General features: G+C 40.7%; 1 protein-coding gene across 6 annotated transcripts in view; it reads left to right on the forward strand.

Annotated features, from left to right (window-relative positions):
- CLIP2 (CAP-Gly domain containing linker protein 2) overlaps positions 1-21,821 on the forward strand; it is a 132,717-nt gene that overhangs the window by 27,945 nt on the left and 82,951 nt on the right. For all 6 annotated transcript variants that reach the window (XM_070735223.1, XM_070735221.1, XM_070735222.1 and 3 more), the window contains exon 2: positions 16,690-16,921. In XM_070735223.1, the coding sequence (XP_070591324.1) occupies positions 16,804-16,921 (118 nt within the window). In that variant the 5' untranslated portion in view covers positions 16,690-16,803. The remainder of the gene's footprint in view (positions 1-16,689; positions 16,922-21,821) is intronic.

The raw sequence follows: 21,821 nt of genomic DNA on the forward strand, positions 1-21,821 counted from the left end.
CCTGGGACTAGAACAACTAGTATCTAACAATACCAGACTCAACAACTGTCTCGACCTCATCTTCTGTAACAGCAAAAGTGCTATTTATGGACTGCATATCATAGAACCCTTCTCCAACAGCGACCATAGTATGATCAACTTCAACCTCAACCTACACCATCATAACACTCAACAGAACAACACGGCACCAAAGTACAATTTCAGGAAAGCCAACTACGAACTCATAGACGCCAATCTCTCACTAATCAATTGGCATTCCTTGTTCTCCAGCTGCATCACCATTGATGAACTTTACAACACGTTCTTACACCAAATTAATTATCTCATAAATCTGCATGTCCCAATTACCTCTCCTAGAAGAAAACAAAAAAATAACATTCGTGTCTCAATAAGGAAACTTCAAACCAAAAAAAGATCCCTCTGGTGTAGAAACAAAAAAGGTCCAGTAACCAACTTTAAAAGCCGCTACAGAACCATATGCCAACAAATAAAAGCAGAATGTCTCAACTACCACAGTGAACAAGAGGAAAACCTCCTACGCTCCAAATCTAACCATGCCTTCTACAACTTCGTCAACAACAAACTTAACGACTCCAGACCTATTCCACCTCTCGTAGGACCACACAACATAGAATACCACGATGACCCATCTAAAGCTAACCTCTTCAACTCCTTTTTTGGCTCCGTTTTTGTTAACAGTAATGGCTCATCCCCCCTCTTCGCAAACCGCACTTCTAACTCATTAAACAACCTAACCCAAATCATCTTCACTACAGACTACGTTGAAAAAGCAATCCGTGATCTCAAACCTTCCCTATCTGCTGGACCAGATGGTCTTTGTGCATACTTCTTAAGAAAACTTTCTTCTGCCATAGCTGAGCCCTTAAGCATTATCTTCCAAAAATCCTTCAGGACCAGTACTCTCCCCAAGCTGTGGTCTAAAGCAGTAGTCATCTCCATCTTCAAAAAAGGAGACCCATCACTAGTTGACAACTACAGACCAATATCTCTATGCTGCGTTCCTTGTAAAATCATGGAATCAATCATAAATCAATCAATTTCCCTTTACCTAGAATCTAATAACCTACTATCAAAAAAACAATTTGGATTCAGAAAGAAACTATCCTGCAACCTACAACTACTTCACTGCAAAAACATCTGGACTACCCACCTTGATCAAGGAAAATCCATCGATGCAATTTATATCGACTTCTGCAAAGCCTTTGACTCAGTGGTTCATGACAAACTTCTCCTAAAACTCAAATCCTATGGCATCTCAGGACTCCTCCACAACTGGATTACTGCATTCCTGTCAAACAGGCAACAAGTTGTCAAAATCGGAAGCGCCATTTCCTCCCCTGTCCCTGTCAAAAGCGGCGTTCCCCAAGGCAGTGTACTAGGTCCTACTCTTTTCATCCTATTCATCAACGACCTCTGCGATAATATCGCAAGCAACTGTGTGCTCTTTGCCGATGATGTGAAACTTTTCAACACCACTGACAACACACTCACTCTCCAAAAAGACCTTGACTATGTTTCAGATTGGTCTAACATCTGGCAACTTCGAATCTCAACCAACAAATGCTCTACCCTCCACATCGGCAAAAAGAACCCAAACCTCATATATGAACTGAACAAACAAATTCTCACAGCAAACCCACACTCAGTAAAAGACCTCGGAATACTAATTTCAAATGACCTAAGTGCTAAAGCCCACTGCAACAATATCGCCAAAAAGGCTTCCAGAGTTGTAAACCTGATTCTACGTAGCTTCTGCTCTGGCAATCTCACACTACTGACCAGAGCCTACAAAACCTATGCCAGGCCCATCCTCGAATATAGCTCATCTGTCTGGAACCCTCACCACATCTCAGACATCAACACTCTCGAAAACGTCCAAAGATATTTCACCAGAAGAGCCCTCCACTCCTCCACCCGAAACAGAATACCATACGAAAACAGACTAACCATCCTGGATCTTGAAAGCTTAGAACTGCGGCGCCTAAAACACGATTTAAGTATTGCCCACAAAATCATTCGCTGTAATGTCCTTCCGGCCAATGACTACTTCAGCTTCAACCGCAACAACACAAGAGCATGCAACAGCTTCAAACTCAATGTTAATCGCTCCAAACTTAACTGTAAAAAATATGACTTTAACAATCGAGTCATCGAAGCGTGGAACTCATTACCGGACTCAATAGTGTCAACCCCCAACCCCCAACATTTCTCCCTCAGACTCTCCACGATTGACCTCTCCAGGTTCCTAAGAGGCCAGTAAGGGGCGTACATAAGTGCACTGATGTGCCTTTCGTCCCCTGTCCAATTGTCTTTCCTTTCCCTTTTATCATATATATTCTTTCCTTCCCACCTACTTCTCTTCCTCTTTACTTCCTATCTTTTATATATCACTTAATGTCTATTCTCTTTCATATGTATTGTATATTGGACAAAGATATCATATATATTCTTTCCTTCCCACCTACTTCTCTTCCTCTTTACTTCCTATCTTTTATATATTACTTAATGTCTATTCTCTTTCATATGTATTGTATATTGGACAAAGAATAAATAAATAAATAAATTTGGCATAAGAGAATGGTCTGCAGGAACGTCTCCCAACCTTGGCTATTTTAAGAGGTGTGGACTTCCAACTCCTAGAATTCCTCAGGTAGTTACTTGGGTGCAGAATTCTAGAAGTAGGCAGCTATCAGCAAGCTGTAATATTTGTTGCTGTGATTAAACATACCTACAGTTTGTCTAATGGTACATTTTTCCCTATACAAAAATTTCCTCTAAGGGAGCAATCAGAGTCTTAATTGAGTGTAATAGTGGCACAGGGTCTGGTCTAGGGTAACGACCGCAACCATCTGCCACTTCTTGCCACCGCCAACTGGCCATGGCCATTGTGCCATGTGACACAGTGGCCACGGGACAAGTGTTATGCTAATATTGAAGAAATGGTGTAATAGAATAATTAAAGAAAATATGCTAAAGAAGGGACACCATTAAATATGAATGACAAAAATGACAACAAAAAATTTAATTATTTTAAACAATTGAATTGTTGAATTGCCTCACAATGAGTTCTCCTGCAATGGGTTGGCTGTGCCAAGTTGTTCCACAATGAGTTGGCCATGGTGAGTTGGCTGTGCCAAGTAGGCTGGGGCGACTTGTTCCATTACCAGTGGCACATGGATGGAACAAACATGGACAAAAGGATGGAAGGAAAACCAATAGAAATGGTGGTTTCAGGACCCAAACTATGGACCAAAAAGTTATAAGTAACCATAAGAGGTAACTGATTTGACAAGCAGGTACCTCTCCTCAAATCACTTCAAATAAATTAATACAAACAGTTTGTATATTGTGGTTTTTGTATCTTTTTAGAATACTATTGATTATGAATTACTAATTCTAATCTATCTATCATCCATCCATCCATCCATCTATTTATTTATTTATTTATTTATTTATTTATTTATTTATTTATTTATTTATTTATTTATTTATTTATTTATTTATTTGATTTCTATGCTGCCCTTCTCCTTGGACTCAGGGCAGCTCACAACAAAGGATTAATACAAAACATATAAGAAATCTAAATTAAAATACACTCTAAAAACCCCAATACTTAAAATTAATCAATCACATTCATCCCATCATTATTAGCTGCTTTGAATATATTCATTTGTCAGAAATGAAGATTTGGAATGCTACTATTGTGTAATATTTATATTCAGATTTTTTTTTTACAAATAAGTACATTTTCAATTGATGGGTGATGGGAGATGATGGTTATTTTTCCATATATGCAAAGTTATTATCATTAATTAATTAGGCACTATGCAGAGATGTCATGAATTGACTACCTATGCAATTAAAAATAGTAATACAATATTAATAAATTTGAATCTTAAGAAAAGGCAGCAACAATATTTCTGAGTTCTTATTTATGCTACTGTAGACATTCCACTGAACTCTCATGCTACATACAAAAATAATTTTTCATACAAGATTCTTAACCAGATCAATTAAAAATCTTAAGAGATGCCTTTGTGCAACATTCTAGGTTTGACTATTTTTAACTTTGATTTAATTTTTTGTGGTCTGGTCCAACCGATTAGTTTAAAACTCCCTTTATTGTGTGAACTTAGGACACTGATTTATGCAGTGACAGAATTAGCAGTGCTCTGCAAACTCATAACAAAACTGATAAATTTATGCTGAGGATTCATGGAATTTCTTCGAAGGCATGGAATCTGTGTAGGAAATCGTTCATTTGTTGGCAAATTCTAAGAATAAAACTTTTAGGATGGCAGAATCAGCTGATTGCTCTCTGTGGGAGTTAAAATTGTGAGCTAGATGAAACTTCAGTGTGATCTAGCAATGTTCTTATCATCTTAGTTGTGATTAAGTAAGTGTATCTCTGATGAGTAAATGCACAAACATGCTTATGGGTTTATATCTCCCATTTGGTTTCTTGGAGGCCTTAAGCAAATTGTTCCCTCTTAGTTCAGTAATGAAAGCTAGGTTTTTCATCAGACTTGTTTTCAGCTCAATGGCTAAACTCAAAGAACAAGATGCTCTTTAGTTTAACTTCTCTTCTGGGGTACATCATGTAGTTTTTCTAGCAATAAAACATAAATGTTTTTTTATTACTGAATTTTTTGGAGTATAAGACACACCTTAGTTTTTTGGGAGAAAAATATGTGTGGTGGGGAATCTGCCTACCTGGTATTCATCTCGCTAACGTACTTAGTCTGGGCAGTGTTAGCACATTATTTTATACCCTGGTTAGGACTTTAAAAAAACCTTATGGGGAGAGAGTAACACTGAAAGAGCTTGCAATCCAGTAAGAGCTGGGAACATCATTAGCATGTTGTTAGGGCTGGAAATAAATTTATTCAGAACAAATAGAGCAATGGAAAAAATCCTGCAAAGATTTAAGGCTGGAAAAACATTCTTCCGAGAGAGTAACAATGAAAAATTCTGCAAGGTAAGAGCTGGGAAGATCAGTAGCATCTATTTAGGGCTGGAAAAAAAGCTCCCCCCAAAAAAGCAACATTTAGAATATAAGATGCACCCAAATTTTCAGCCTCTTTTAAGGAGGAAAAGGGTGTGTCTTATACTTTGAAAAATATTGTATCTATTGCAATTGGTAGCCCACAATCTGAAATTTCTCTGTTGGTTTCCCATTCACTGTTGATTCTCAATTTCCAAGTCCCAACAAGATTGACCAAGGGCTACAATGACTAAAAGTCCCACTTTTGTCATTAGAGGATTGTTTAAAAGTTCACACATTTGGCTAAATTTGATAATACTAAGCCATAAACAGCAATTTAACAATTGAATCTTAAATCAAACCAAGGTAAGATGGTTTAACGCTCTGAATTAACACAGTTGTATCCAAAAGCCATTTCTGAAGGATACTTGAAGCTGCGCATTGCTAGCCTACAATGGTTTTCTTGGAAGAAAAGTTTCCCAACTTTTTTTCTTTCTTAAGTAACCTCTGGAAACCTTCCCAGCAATGAGTTGTTCCTGATGATGTCGCACTGCAGCTTGTCTTGGCAGTCTTTCTTTGGAAGAATAAGAGAAAATTTTCTTCCGCTCTGATTTTGGGATTGGCTAATCCATTATATAGAGAGCAGGCAGGGGTTGCCGTTACCACCGCTTCCTGCATGCACAGTTTGCACAGCTTCGGGTCTCTGGCCTATTCATTCATTCATTCATTCATTCATTCATTCATTCATTCATTCATTCATTCATTCATTCATTCATTCGATTTTTAAAAAAGGCTGGCGTTTTCCTTAGACTCAGGGCGGCTTACAACATGTTAGCAATAGCAATATTTATTGGAAAAAAGCCAGGAAGCCATAACGAAGAATACCACCAACTGTTGAAGGTGTGGAAGAGGAAGAGAAGCATGAGTTCCTCACTACTAGAGCTCCCCTCCCAAAGGGGTGAAGTCACATAATGTTTTATTTAATGACTGCTTCACTTAGCGATAGAAATTCCTATCCCAGTTAAGGTTGTTTAAATAAGGACTATATGCATTTATTTCTTCTTCGCTGAACTAACCAGTCTTTAAAATCATATAAAGCTTATTTAATACTTTTTAGAACCCAGAATGACTATTTTTGCAGTATAGGATACTCTACCAATAAAAGAGAATATTTGTAACTCAGGGTTGAAATGAGGGGCCCTTGGTACACTGATGATGTTACTTACTTAGGGCGAACCTTTTTCCCCTTGGGTGCTGAAAGAGCATGCGCGTGTGCTGTCGTGCATGCGCGAGTGCCCATCCCTACAATTCAATGCCTGAGGAGGGTGAAAACAGCTTCCCCTGCCCCCGGAGGCCCTCTGGAGGATGGAAATGGCCTGTTTCCCAATTTCTGGTGGGTCCAGTAGGCTCGTGTTTTGCCGTCACCAAGCTCCAAAGTCTTCCCTGGAGCCAGGGAGGGTAAAAACGCCCTCCCCTACCCCCCCAGAGGCCCTCCGGAAGCCAAAAACGCCCTCCCAGAGCCTCTGTGTGAACCAAAAATCAGCTGACCAGCACACACATGCATGTTAGCGCTGAGCTAGGGCAACAGCTCACGTGCCAGTAGATATAGCTCTGCGTGCCACTTGTGGCACCTGTGCCATAGTTCGCCATCACTAATTTACGGTAATGAAACATCTGCGAGAAAACAGGCAAGCTGAAAGAATACCAAGGACCCCCTCATAACAGAACCAGCAGATTCTGACAGGTTCTGTGAAACGAGTAGTGGAAATTTTGAGTTGTTCGGAGAGCCGGTAGCAAAAATTTTGAGTAGTCCAGAGAACCAGCAAATGCCAACCCTGGCTGGCCCCAGAGTATGGTGAGAATGGAGATTTTGCAATATCCATCCTCCAGGAATAGGCGTGGGAATGGAGATTTTGCAGAATTCTTCCCCTGCGATGCCCACCAAGCCACTCTACAACCACCAAGCCATGCCTACAGAATTGGTAGTAAAAAAAAAAATTTCAACACTACCTTATAGGATACTTTGCTATAGGATACTTCACTTTTTAGTAAATTATTAAAAGAGAGAATACTCCCGATTGGTCAACTGAATAATTCAATTGCTCTTTGCACTATGAATTAAAAAACTGTGTGCAGCTATTTTTTTCTTAATACATTCTTTTTATGCTAAAAAAAAAAGTTGTGGAAGAAATAGGAAGAAAAAAGTAGCAGTTAAATAACTTGTAATGTTTGAGTGGAGAGAATTTGCCCATTAAGTAGCTCTTCTGAATCATCTCAAACATTTAGGAAGCTGATTTATGGAAGCCTGCTTTTAATCTTGAGAATGAGAACGTTTTATTGGCAAGTCTGAAGTAAAATTGACTGTTGCATTGTAATTAAATCTTGTAAAATTCTGAGCTTTGTAGCCAACGTTGGAGGATGTTCCTGATTTAAAAAATAGCAAATACTATTTCTGTTATTTAGGAAACTTTTTGCTTTTTTAAAATGGGTCCTTGACCCTCTTCCCAAAGTCTTAATTATGATGGGTGTGTAATTCTTTTTACATTCTTGTCTGTTTGCTTTATTTATTTATTTATTTGCTTCCTACAACAAGACTGCAGAAAAGCAATTTTTAAGAGGAGTTTGGTTTTTTTTAATAACAAGTGGTAGTGGCCTTAAAATCATGAATTAATTTTGTTCTTCCATCTAGTTCTTTTTTTAAAAAAAAGATACCACAAGGTTTACAAATAGGAAAACAATAGAAAAATCAACATTTTTAGAAATGTTTAAGCCTGTCTAGACTGCTGAATATAGCACTGAGGGGGCAAAGGGGGAGCTCTCTATTTGTGTCTTTAAAATATACATCTAGAAGTCAGTATTAAAGAAACAGATGTTTCTGCGCAATCTGTAATAGTAATGCATCCTATTTTTAAAATCATCAGCATGGTCTATATTCCCCCCCTTTTTACAGTGCATTTATTGTTCCATCTTAGAAACATAGAAACATAGAAGACTGACGGCAGAAAAAGACCTCATGGTCCATCTAGTCTGCCCTTATACTATTTCCTGTATTTTATCTTACAATAGATATATGTTTATCCCAGGCATGTTTAAATTCAGTTACTGTGGATTTACCAACCACGTCTGCTGGAAGTTTGTTCCAAGGATCTACTACTCTTTCAGTAAAATAATATTTTCTCATGTTGCCTTTGATCTTTCCCCCAACTAACTTCAGATTGTGTCCCCTTGTTCTTGTGTTCACTTTCCTATTAAAAACACTTCCCTCCTGAACCTTATTTAACCCTTTAACATATTTAAATGTTTCGATCATGTCCCCCCTTTTCCTTCTGTCCTCCAGACTATACAGATTGAATTCATTAAGTCTTTCCTGATACGTTTTATGCTTAAGAACTTCCATCATTCTTGTAGCCCGTCTTTGGACCCGTTCAATTTTGTCAATATCTTTTTGTAGGTGAGGTCTCCAGAACTGAACACAGTACAAATGTGGTCTCACCAGCGCTCTATATAAGGGGATCACAATCTCCCTCTTCCTGCTTGTTATACCTCTAACTATGCAGCTAAGCATCCTACTTGCTTTTCCTACCGCCCGACCACACTGCTCACCCATTTTGAGACTGTCAGAAATCACTACCCCTAAATCCTTCTCTTCTGAAGTTTTTGCTAACACAGAACTGCCAATGCAATACTCAGATTGAGGATTCCTTTTCCCCAAGTACATTATTTTACATTTGGAAACATTAAACTGCAGTTTCCATTGCTTTGACCATTTATCTAGTAAAGCTAAATCATTTACCATATTATGCTTTAGAGTCATCGGCAAATAGGCAAACCTTCCCTACCAAACCTTCCCCTATGTCACTCACAAACATATTAAAACATTCTTTTAAAAAATGTGTTGGAAGAAATGTCCATCTGGGTTCAGTTCCAAGAGGGAAGACACTGGAAACACAGAGACTTTTTAATTTATTATTTATTTATTTATTTATTTATTTATTTATTTATTTGTCAATAAGTATAGTACATAGTACATTTTAACATAACATTACATAAGTAGAACGTGGTAATAGAAAGGATAATAAGACAGTAGGACAGGAACATTAGGCACGTAAGTGCACATGCACGCCCCTTACAGACCTCTTAGAAAAGGGGAGAGGTCAATTGTATACAGTGGAACCCCGACATACGAGCAGCTCTACTTACGAGCTACTCGAGATACGAGCTGGGAGAGTAGAGAAATTTTTGCTCGACTCACGAGCTTCCATTCGGGATACGAGCCGAGAAGAGCCGGCCTGGCTTGCTTTGCTTCCAAGCTGATGCAGAGCCGAATAAAGCGTCACGCCCCTCTGACGCTTTCGGCGGCTTCCGAAGCGATGCTGGGCTCTTTTGCCGCCAAAAGCGTCAGGGGGGCGTGACGCTTTATTCGGCTCTGCAAAGCAAACCAGCCTGGCTCTTCTCCGTTCATATCCAGCGCTTGGTGAGTCCTTGGCTTCTGCTGGGGGTGGGGGGATCTGAACGCTTTCTGCTGGGGGTGGGGGGATCTGAACGCTCTCCCTGGCTGGGAGCACTTTTGCTGCGAGAGAGGGCTTTCCCGAAAGGGACGGAGAAAGCCCTCTCTCACAGCGAAAGTGCTCCCAGCCAGGAGGCTGCGAGAGAGGGCTTTCTCCGCCCTTTCGAGAAAGCGCGCCTGTCTGAAAAGATCGCCGCCGGTCTGGTGGGGTTTTGCAGCAACCTCCGAGCAACCTGGGCTTGGAGGTTGCTGCAAAACCCCACCGGACCGGCGGCGATCTTTTCAGACAGGCGTGCCGATTCTCCGCTTTTAGCAGTGAGCGGAGAATCGGCGCGCCTGTCTGAAAAGCTCGTAGCCGGCATGGGGGGATTTTCCATGCCGGCTACGATCTTTTTAAACAGATGCGCCGATTCGCCGCTCACCCGGAATGAGCGGAGAATCGGCGCGCCTGTCTGAAAAGCTCGTAGCTGGCATGGGGGGATGTTCCATGCCGGCTACGATCTTTTTAAACAGATGCGCCGATTCGCCGCTCACCCGGAGTGAGCGGAGAATCGGCGCGCCTGTCTGAAAAGCTCGTAGCTGGCATGGGGGGATGTTCCATGCCGGCTATGATCTTTTTAAACAGATGCGCCGATTCGCCGCTCACCCGGAGTGAGCGGAGAATCGGCGCGCCTGTCTGAAAAGATCGGAGCCAGCATGGAAAGCCCCCCCATGCCGGCTCCGAAGCACCGGGCACCCCTCAGCCGACGTCTTTTCCCCTCAGCCCTCGGGCTTGCACGCATTAATCACTTTTCCATTGTTTCCTATGGGAAACAATGCTTCGACCTACGAGCTCTTCGACATACGAGGTTCCTTCCGGAACCAATTAATTTCGTATGTCGGGGTTCCACTGTATAATGTAAGGCAGGGGTCCTCAAACTTGTCAACTTTAAGACTTGTGGACTTCAACTCCCAGCATTCTCCAGCCAGCTATGCTGGCTGGAGAATGCTGGGAGTTGAAGTCCACAAGTCTTAAAGTTGACAAGATTGAAGACCTCTGATGTAAGGTTTAAGATTTTGGGGTTGGGGGAAGCAACAACAGAGTCAGGTAATGAGTTCCAGGTGGTGACCACTCTATTGTTGAAATTGTATTTTCTGCAGTCAAGTTTGGAGCGATTTACATTCAGTTTGTATCTATTACATGCTCTTGTGTTGTTGTTGTTAAAGGTGAAGTAGTCACTGACAGGGAGTACATTATGATGTATGATTTTATGAACAACAGCTAAATCAGTTCGGAGACGACGTAGTTGTAAATTTTCTAGATTTACTATTTGGACTGCTTGGAAAGATGGTTTAATGGTGGACAGGATCACATGATTTTGAGGTCCTGGGCAAGAAAAGCACATGGGTGAGAGAGGGAGATAGATTTATACCCTCCCTAAGGCCCTGCCTTGGAGCCTCCTGTTACTGTGTAAGAAATGTATTCTAATTGGTTGTCAGACTCCCATGGGGTCAGGTTGAATCTTGCTGGGTAATGATGTAAAGATTTGGGGCTAATCAGGAGCGGATTCCCATTCCCGCCGCTACCGTTGCGCTGTATGCACAGCTTTGCTTTTACTGCGCGTGGGCACTTTCCAGCGTTTTTATTTCTGTGCATGCATGGGAAGTGAAATCTTGCAAGGGGACACATCTGTGCGCTAGAATTTAGCAAATTTTTTGCTTCCGCGCATATGCTGAAGCAAAAAACCCCTGAAAACTCTTGTGAGATTTTGTTTCATGCGCAGAAGCAAAAACATGCTGGGACACTCGCACACACATGCAGAAGAAATGAAACTTCACAGCGCAATTTTCGCTACCAGTGCAGCATCCTTATCTGTACCGGTAGCAATCCGCTACTGGGACTAATCCTACCTTTGTTGGCTCTTGGGCGAAGGCATCTTTTAATAAGTAGATCTAGCCACCTCTCTACGTCTCAAGTGCTGACATCTGCTGTGGGCTATTGAGGAGGGTGGGGGCTATTAAGAGTTCTACTTCCTGCCTAAAAACCACGTTTCTCCCTTTCTCATCCAGGGAAATATAATCTGCCTTTTTAATATTTCGTTGAATATTTCATTCTGCTAGGAGAGGGGCGGGTGCTAACTTCCTACACGGGAAGGGAAGGAAAAACTAGAAATTTTCCCTTGACATGACTATACAAATCCTTAAGTTCCCAAAGTCCTGTTGCTGTTACTTTGACAGCACTTTTTTTTGCATCCCCATTTCCTGTTTATAAAAGCAGAGAGCAAAAAAATAAAATAATCCATTGCTCTTGCAAGCATCCACATGGGTCTGCCGTTGGTTGATTCCCGCAACTAATTTCATGTAGCGTATGGCTGCTGGAGAACAGAGACGTCTGGGGAGCAGGGACACAGCAATGCCTGGAGGGCATTACTTTTGAGGTTCTTGAGATGTTGAGTGATAACACCCCAGTGCATTTGAGCCTCTCCACAATTAGATAAGCGTGCAAGTTCTCTTAGCATTCCTCTCAAAAGCAAGCAGATCTTTGCAGAGGGAACTGGCAGTTTGTTAGTTCTTGCTCTGTAGTAGTAATAACAATAATAATAACAACAACAACAACAATAATAATAATAGTAAGGAGGAGGAGGAGGAAGAGGAAGTAGAACACATACATACATACATACATACATACATACATACATACATACATACATACATACATATTGTGGGACTTCCAACTTCAGACTGACCGAATTTTGAAATGTAATACACCAGACATCTTGATTGTGGAGAAAAAGAAAGTATGGATCATCGACATCGCAATCCCAGGAGACCAGCAGAATTAAGGAGAAGCAGCTTGAGAAATTTGCGAAATATGAAGATCTAAAAATCGAGCTGCAATGACTCTGGCATAAGCCAGTGAAAGTGGTCCCAGTGGTCCTTGGTACGCTGGGCACAGTGCCAAAGGATCTCAGTAGACATTTGAAAACCATCGGAATTGACAAAATCTCCATCTGTCAATTGCAAAAGGCCGGTTTACTGGGATCGGCACACATAATTCGCCGCTACATAATGCAGTCCTAGGTGCTTGGGAAGTGCCTGACTGGTGATGAAATACGAAATCCAGCATAGTGATCTCGTTTGCTGTGTTGTATTGATGATGATAATAATAATAATAACAACAGAGTTGGAAGGGAACTTTCCCCAAGCCAGACCCACATTTCTATTTAGCGGGTGATCTATACATTTTGTGGGAGGGGGAAATATCCCCTTGTTAATTCAATTCAATTTTCAATTCAATTCAATTTATTAGATTTGTATGCCGCCCCTCTCCGAAGACTCGGGGTGGCTCACAACAGTAATAAAAACAGTATAACAATGGAACAAGTCTAATAATAAAATATATAAAAACCTCAACAATTAAAAACCATGCAGCACATACACATCAAACATGAAATATAATAAGCCTGGGGGAGATGTCTTAGTTCCCCCATGCCTGGCGATATAGGTGGGTCTTAAGTAACTTGCGAAAGACAAGGAGGGTGGGGGCCGTTCTAATCTCCGGGGGAAGTTGATTCCAGAGGGCCGGGGCTGCCACAGAGAAGGCTCTTCTCCTGGGGCCCGCCAAACGACATTGTTTGGTCGACGGGACCCAGAGAAGGCCAACTCTGTGGGACCTTATCGGCTGCTGGGATTCATGCGGTAGAAGGTGGTTCCGGAGGTATTCTGGCCCAATGCCATGTAGGGCTTTAAAGGTCATTACCAACACTTTAAATTGTCACTGGAAACTGATCAGCAGCCAGTGCAGGCCACGGAGTGTTGTAGAAATGTTAATTGTTTCCTATAGCTGCCAATTCGTGCTCATGAGCTTTAATTGGTGGGAGGCATGGCACAAGCCTGTAGCCTTTTCATAGGGAACGATTTTACATTATGCCGTGAGTCAAAAATAAGAAACGATGATGATACACCATGCAAGTTGAGATCTTAGCCGTATCGTCTTCCTGAAATAGACATGTCATTGGAGAAAATATCGTATTAGTAACTAAATCGATATGCTGGTTTGGCTTCTTACCTGCTGTGATACATTCAGATTGTCCAGGCTCTGAGCAGAAAAGAGTGGAGGAAAAAGAGAGAGAGAGCAAGCACCATTTTAAACTGGATTAAGTAGTGTTAAATGCAAGATCTGTATTTGATGTATAAATGTGAAAGAAATGTACGAGCCATAGAGTGTGGCACCTTTTCATTACATGCTGACAGTCATAAAGTCATGATCAAATGCAATAGCATGACTGCCTTCTCTTTTGTTACAACTGCAACAAGAGTGAAATGCAAAAATTTTCCCTACCGGCTTTGTAGCCATGGTTTGATGAACGTGGCTTTGGGTAGGCGGGTGTGGCCAAGCCGACGTCACTTCTTTGCCCTAATGATCTACAAAAAGGAAGATATACCAATTATTGTACACAACACAATACAATACTGTTCTTATCACCCATTTCCTCCCATGTTGACTGTATGACTGTAACTTGTTGCGTATATCCTAAGATTTTTATTAATATTGCTTCTTCTTTGCTTATTTGACCCCTATGACAGTCATTAAGTGTTGTACCACATGATTCTTGACAAATGTATATTTTATTTTATGTACGTTGAGAGCATATGCACCAAGACAAATTCCTTGTGTGTCCAATCACACTTGGCCAATAAAAATTCTATTCTATTCTCTTCTATTATGTAAGTATCTGTGTACCTCTATTATTGTTTGTGTATAATAATTGATATACAGTATCTTCTTTTTGAATCTGAATCTGATCTATCTACTAGCTTTCCCCAACCTGGTGCTTTACCGTTTTTTATTAAACTACATATCCCAGCATCCTCGTAACCTCAGGGTTACCGGGAATTTCTGAATGCCTAATAAAGTAGATAAGAGTTGATAGCTGGATGGAGTTAGTTTTCCTGTTTGATAAGACTCTTAGCTGTGATTAATAAGTGTGTGTGTAGAGGCAGGGGGGTGCGTGTATACGTATGTATATATGTGGGTTATTCGGAAAGTAGGGTTACAATGCACGTAGCTCTCGCGGGGAATGTTTGCAGGGGAAGTTGGTATTACTATCGTTTAGTGGGAAGCCAGTAGATGCGAACGAGACGTGCCAGTGGTCAGTACATCATTGACTGACATTGTGGTGAAGGTTAGAGATGAGGGTCCTCATTCTGTTTCCCTCCAAGTGCAAAGTGCGCTCTGTAATACGCTATCTGAATGCTAAGGGCATGAACACTGCTGCGATGGGTGCCCAAGATGCTTACTGAAGCGCACAAAATTGACAGAGTCAGTGCCGCCCGAGAATTTCTTGACCATTTCAAGATTGAAGGCGAGGCTTTTCCCAACTGTATAGTCACAGGAGAGGAAACTAGGGCTTATCACCATACTCCCGAGAGCAAACGTCAATCAACGCAGTGGTGCCATACCCATTGAAATTTCCCTTCTCCCTAGGCTTATAGAATTTATACATGGTATGCTTGTATGTATGAGAGGTTCTTTAAATTGGGTTTTTTTAGATTGTTTTTAATATTAGATTTGTTTACATTGTGTTTTTATATTGTTGTTAGCCGCCCCGAGTCTTCGGAGAGGGGCGGCATACAAATCTAAATAATAATAATAATAATAACAATAACAATAATAATAATAATAATAATAATAATATTATTCTCCTTCAGCCAAAAAAATCAAAACTCATCAATTGGCACCCATTGCGCACAGAAATCTTGGGTACCCATCGCAGCAGCATTCATGCCCTTAACATTTAGGTAGCATATTACAGCACACACTTTGCACTTGGAGGGAAACAGAATGAAGATGCTCATCTCTGACCTTCACCACAACTGCCAGTCAATGATCTACTGACCACTAGCACTGCTTGTTCTCTTCCGCTGGATTCCCGGTACACGATAGTAATACCAACTTCCCCTGTGAACATTCCCCGTGAGTGCTACATGCCTTGTAATCTTACTTTCCGGATAATCGTGATATTTTGACATTTTTGGATATTGCTGTTGTTGTTATTGTTATTGGGATGATGACATTGGTGGATAGCGATCCTTTTGTCGAGGAGCAGTGTATCAGAATTTCATTTCCATGTATGCTATTGTGTATACAGGAAAGCAAAAATAAAGGTTATCTTAACCCTTCACTGCTGCAAAGGAGATCAGAAGCCTTTGTTTGTATCCTTTTTCTTTTTTTCCTATTTTTCTTTTACTTCTCCCCATCATCCCCTGTTGCACTTTTGGCTTTCTCTTTGGTTAATTTTTCTTTTCTTTTTCATATGTTACTGTATATTATTTTGTATTCGTTTTTGTTTTCCTTTTTTATTTATTTTTAAATAAAAATCACATTTGTATATATAGAAGGAAATTTAACTATGGCTGAGGGCCCTGGAAAAAGGACAGAAATTGTGGCTTTTTTTTACAAGCTTGGGAATTGTAGCAATAAAGACTCTCCTAGCCAGAAGGAAAAACTGGAATTGCCCAAGTATTTCATCATGTCACAAAGGCAAGGGGCTGCAGTAGCTGAGACAGGAAGCAATTAAACCATGAGTCAAATACTTGAATATAGGCTGACTTGACATGAAAAAAATTCTTGGTGGGATTCCCAGTTAGTGACATGTTTGTACAGAAAACCAGTCAGACCAGACCAAGCGATAAAGCAAGTGAATTTCAAAAAGAGCTTGCCTCTTTTAGGACTTAATTTTATTATGGGTGTTCCAAGCTTTAAAGTTCCAGATATAGTATAGGTGGGGTCCATTTGGAGATTAATGTAATGTATGGAATAGCTGCTTACAAATACAGCATAATGGGAATGCATAAAATATTTCTTAGAAAGTCTCATCTTTTGTATGACTGAACATCAAATAAGGGAGGCATCATCCAGAAGTTGTAGCTAACCTATGGCTGGTTGTTACGAAATAAGACACCCCCTCCATTCTTTAATATAATCTAAATTTAATTTTGTTTATTCTATTTTGGAGCAAATAATTCAATCCAGCTTATAAATGAAGTGTTTTGTTTATAAATGAAATAAACACTTATAAAATGAAGTGTTTTAGTTTTCTTTTGGATTTTTTTTATGGGCGGGGCTGCGGACATCTTATTTATATAAATATATAAATATATTCTGTTATTGATGTATGTTGGTCAATTTCTTCAGGTCTCTAAAGGTAGATGAAGGGGCGTATCACTTAGATGCTTGAACCTGCGGCACTGGGCAGCCAATCACAGGAACAAAGGATTCTCGAACTTTGAGGTGCAAACCTGGGCAAAGATGTTGAAGCCAAGCGGACTTAAAATTCCTGGGAGGACCGGGAAACATGCCAGTCCGGTGGGACGGCCTAGTGGGACAGCAGCAACTGCTTCCACAACCAGCAATGCCACAAAAGAAGGTAAGTGACATGTAAAATAGTGTTTCTCCAGAAAGATCATTGCTCAGTCTGGTTCTCAGATCTTCCAACAATGCATGCACCTGTTGCTTCTCAATCCATCTCTCTCTTTCTCTTTTTTCCTTTTTATTAGTTTATAATATAAAATACCAATAAAATAGGAAAAATTGTGGAGGGAAATTGAAAAGTGTAGAAAAGAAAGGAAAAAAGAAAGAAAATACACTCTTTGGTGCAGTAGAATAAAACACAAACTTTACAAACAATGCAACTACATCACAAGAACAACAACAACAACAAAATCTTCTTTTTTCAAAGCTGTCAGTTTAGCCATCTCTGCTAACTTTATCAGCTTTTGCAACCATTCATCAATTGTGTGGTGGGCTGAATCCATCCATCTCATTGCTGGTCATCCTGTTGCTTTCCCCCTCCTTCCACCTTTCCCAGCATTCACATAATGTGTCCGAAGTAGGTTAATTAGAGCCTGGTCATTTGTGTCTCAAGTGAGAACTCTGGGTTGATTTGTTTAATTAAGGAGTTGTTACCTAATTGTAATTTCTGGATGACAGAAGAGGGAGGGAGATATATCCTTGTCCTAGCTAAATTGCTTTATGATGAGCAGAGGGGAGAGAGGGATTTGTCTGTGGCTGCATATGGCTGTAACAGCTGCCTATACAAACAGTTGCCCCCAGGGAGATGTTTGATGGACTGGCAGGGAATGACAAAAGGACTTCCTTGGTGGGATTATCTCATTTTCTCTAGCCGCCTTAAATTTTTTTTGGTCCTTTCAAATCAATCTTGACTGCTAGAATCTGCTGCATGAGTCCTCACAGTTTCTTGGCAAGATTTTGAGAATCAGGTTGCTTTGCCTTCTTCCTGTAATTTGTTGCTTGTATCCTTAATATTTTTATTAATATTGATTGTTTCCTCATTGCTTATTTGACCCCTATGACAATCATTAAGTGCTGTACCTCATGATTCTTCACAAATCTATATTTTCTTTTTTGTACACTGAGAACATATGCACCAAAGACAAATTCCTTGCATGTCCAATCACACTTGGCCAATAAAGAACTCTGTCTGTCTGTCTGTCTGTCTGTCTGTCTGTCTGTCTGTCTGTCTGTCTGTCTGTCTATGTATCATCTAACCTACCTACCTACCTATCTATTCTATCTGTTCTATACCATCTGTCTGTCTGTCTGTCTGTCTATCTAGCTATCTGTCTGTCTGTCTGTCTGTCTGTCTGTCTTTCTATCTATCTATCTATCTACCTACCTACCTACCTACCTATTCTACCTTTCTGTTCTATACCATCTGTCTGTCTCTGTCTGTCTGTCTGTCTGTCTGTCTGTCTGTCTATCTCTCTGTCTATCTATCTCTCTGTCTATCTATCTCTCTGTCTATCTATCTATCTTATCTATCTATCTACCTACCTACCTACCTACCTACCTAATCTTATCTTTTCTTTCTTTCTTTCTTTCTTTCTTTCTTTCTTTCTTTCTTTCTTCTTTCCTTCCTTCCTTCCTTCCTTCCTTCCTTCCCTATCTATTCCTAAGGCAGGAGTCAGCAACCTGCAGCTCCAGAGCCACAAGTGGCTCTTTCATCTCTCTGCTGCGGCTCCCTGTCATCACTCCGTATCACAATTTTGAGAGGAGCTTCGGATTGGGTTGGGATGTGGTGGAAACCAGGGAGTGCCAGGAGGAGAGACTATGGCAAGGGGCGGGTTTTCTAGTCAGCTTCACAATTGATAGGGTTTTCAGTTAGGACTGGTAGAGGAAAAAGGATGCCGCTCTAGGAGGAGATTATATGGTGGGGGAACCAAACTTCCGGTCAGCTCCAGAATTGATATGGGAAGCTTCCGGTTAGGACTTTTGTAGCTCTTTAAGGTTGCCAACCCCTGTCCTAAGATTAAGAGAGAAAAACAAGACTAAAGGTCTACCCACTGACTTTGTACCTAAGAGTAGAATACAACTTTTCTCCTGCTTTCTAGCTTAGTTCCATCAACCATTACACTAAACTGGCATTCAGCTGTCTTAATGCCCCATCAGGTAACTGATTCTTGTGTTCAGGTCTCAAAAATTGACTGTTGTGAGAAGTACTGTAGCTTCATTAAACTTTGCTTGGACTTTAAAGATGGTGTGTTACCCTAATCCAGTGATGGCGAACCTATGGCACGGATGCCACAGGTGGCACATGGAGCCATATCTGAGGACACGCAAGACTTTGCTCTATATCAACTGCAGTGTGTATGTGTGCACAGGCTAGCTGATTTTCAGCCTGCTGGAGTGTGGGAAGGAGTCTGGTTTTACCTGTTGGGCTGTTTTTCGCCCTCCCCAGTTTTCAGGAAAGCCTCCAGAGCCTGGGGATGGCAAAAAATGGCTCCAATGGCCAACTGCAAGTTCAGAAACGTGGGGGCAGTGCAGGGGGTCGGGTTGTGTATGCATGCATGAGGGGAGGCCAAAGCATTATGGGTGTGGCCATGCGCCATTATGCCATTGCACACGTGCACACTCTTTTGTTATTCAAGCAAAAATATGTTCACCATCACTGCCCTAATCTGATAATTAGATTTATACCACACGCAGATTTCCCGCTGATTAGATTTCTGTTTAAAGTCACTCTGTGAAATTATACATTTTTGTGGAGGTTTTCTTTTAAAAATAAAATGCATCAGGGGAAGGGCCTTCTCTGTGGCGGCCCCGACCCTCCAGATATCAGAGTTGCCCCCACCCTCCTTGCCTTTCGTAAGCTCCTTAAAACCCACCTCTGTCGTCAGGCATGGGGGAATTGAGATTTTCCCTTCCTCCTAGGCTTATAAAATGTATGCATGGTATGTCTGGATGTATGATTGGTTTCTTAAATTGGGGGTTTTAAATTAACTTAAATATTAGATTTGTTTACATTGTATTATTATTGTTGTTAGCCACCCCGAGTCTACGGAGAGGGGCGGCATACAAATCTGATAGGTAGGTAGGTAGGTAGGTGGGTGGGTGGGTGGGTGGGTAGGTAGGTAGGTAGGTAGGTAGGTAGGTAGGTAGGTAGATAGATAGATAGATAGATAGATAGATAGATAGATAGATAGATAGATAGATAGATAGATAGATAGATAGATAGATAGATAGATAGATAAATCTACCTATCTCTGGATGGACAGTCTAACTGCCCATCTTTTCTAGTAGAGGGGTGTTCCCTGACAATATTTTTGTCTCCTGTTGGTTCTAGAAATTAGGGCCACTCTATAAAAATCGGATATTTGAAAATGCAACGTCGCATAAACATGCAAAATATTACATAGGGCAAAACCCGAACTCAGAACAATCTACATATATATATATATATATATATATATATATATATATGTTTTTCTTAAGTCGGATCACCCTGGTATATTTGGTATATTTGATGAGGCCTAATAAGGCCGAAATGGGACCATCCTAGTCTCCCTTAATTTTAAAATTCCAGCTGAAAACATTTTAACATATATATATATATATATATATATATATATATATATATATATATATATATATATATATATATATATATATATATATGTTTTTCTTATGTCGGATCACCCTGGTATATTTAAGGAACGACACAGCTCCTTTTTGCCTCTAGGCCCAACCCAGGACCACTACAAGGCAGTTAATATATTTATAGCCGACAACTATATTCTGTATGTGTTAAAATGTTTTCAGCTGGAATTTTAAAATTAAGGGAGACTAGGATGGTCCCATTTCGGCCTTATTAGGCCTCATCAGCTAGCCACACCCCTTTCTTTTACTGGGATTCGATCTGGTGAACTCTGCATTGTAAAGCAGAGAACTAGCAGTTAGAGCTATTCGATCTGAATCCTTCCAGCTCTGTACCAGGGAGGGGCTATATGTTTTTCTTATGTCGGATCACCCTGGTATATTTAAGGAACGTCACAGCTCCTTTTTGCCTCTAGGCCCAACCCAGGACCACTACAAGGCAGTTAATATATTTATAGCCGACAACTATATTCTGTATGTGTTAAAATGTTTTCAGCTGGAATTTTAAAATTAAGGGAGACTAGGATGGTCCCATTTCGGCCTTATTAGGCCTCATCAGCTAGCCACACCCCTTTCTTTTACTGGGATTCGATCTGGTGAACTCTGCATTGTAAAGCAGAGAACTAGCAGTTAGAGCTATTCGATCTGAATCCTTCCAGCTCTGTACCAGGGAGGGGCTATATGTTTTTCTTATGTCGGATCACCCTGGTATATTTAAGGAACGTCACAGCTCCTTTTTGCCTCTAGGCCCAACCCAGGACCACTACAAGGCAGTTAATATATTTATAGCCGACAACTATATTCTGTATGTGTTAAAATGTTTTCAGCTGGAATTTTAAAATTAAGGGAGACTAGGATGGTCCCATTTCGGCCTTATTAGGCCTCATCAGCTAGCCACACCCCTTTCTTTTACTGGGATTCGATCTGGTGAACTCTGCATTGTAAAGCAGAGAACTAGCAGTTAGAGCTATTCGATCTGAATCCTTCCAGCTCTGTACCAGGGAGGGGCTATATGTTTTTCTTATGTCGGATCACCCTGGTATATTTAAGGAACGTCACAGCTCCTTTTTGCCTCTAGGCCCAACCCAGGACCACTACAAGGCAGTTAATATATTTATAGCCGACAACTATATTCTGTATGTGTTAAAATGTTTTCAGCTGGAATTTTAAAATTAAGGGAGACTAGGATGGTCCCATTTCGGCCTTATTAGGCCTCATCAGCTAGCCACACCCCTTTCTTTTACTGGGATTCGATCTGGTGAACTCTGCATTGTAAAGCAGAGAACTAGCAGTTAGAGCTATTCGATCTGAATCCTTCCAGCTCTGTACCAGGGAGGGGCTATATGTTTTTCTTATGTCGGATTTCTTATGTC

This window comes from Erythrolamprus reginae, chromosome 1 (genome assembly GCF_031021105.1).
Source record: "Erythrolamprus reginae isolate rEryReg1 chromosome 1, rEryReg1.hap1, whole genome shotgun sequence".
NCBI classification, from domain to species: Eukaryota; Metazoa; Chordata; class Lepidosauria; order Squamata; family Dipsadidae; genus Erythrolamprus; species Erythrolamprus reginae.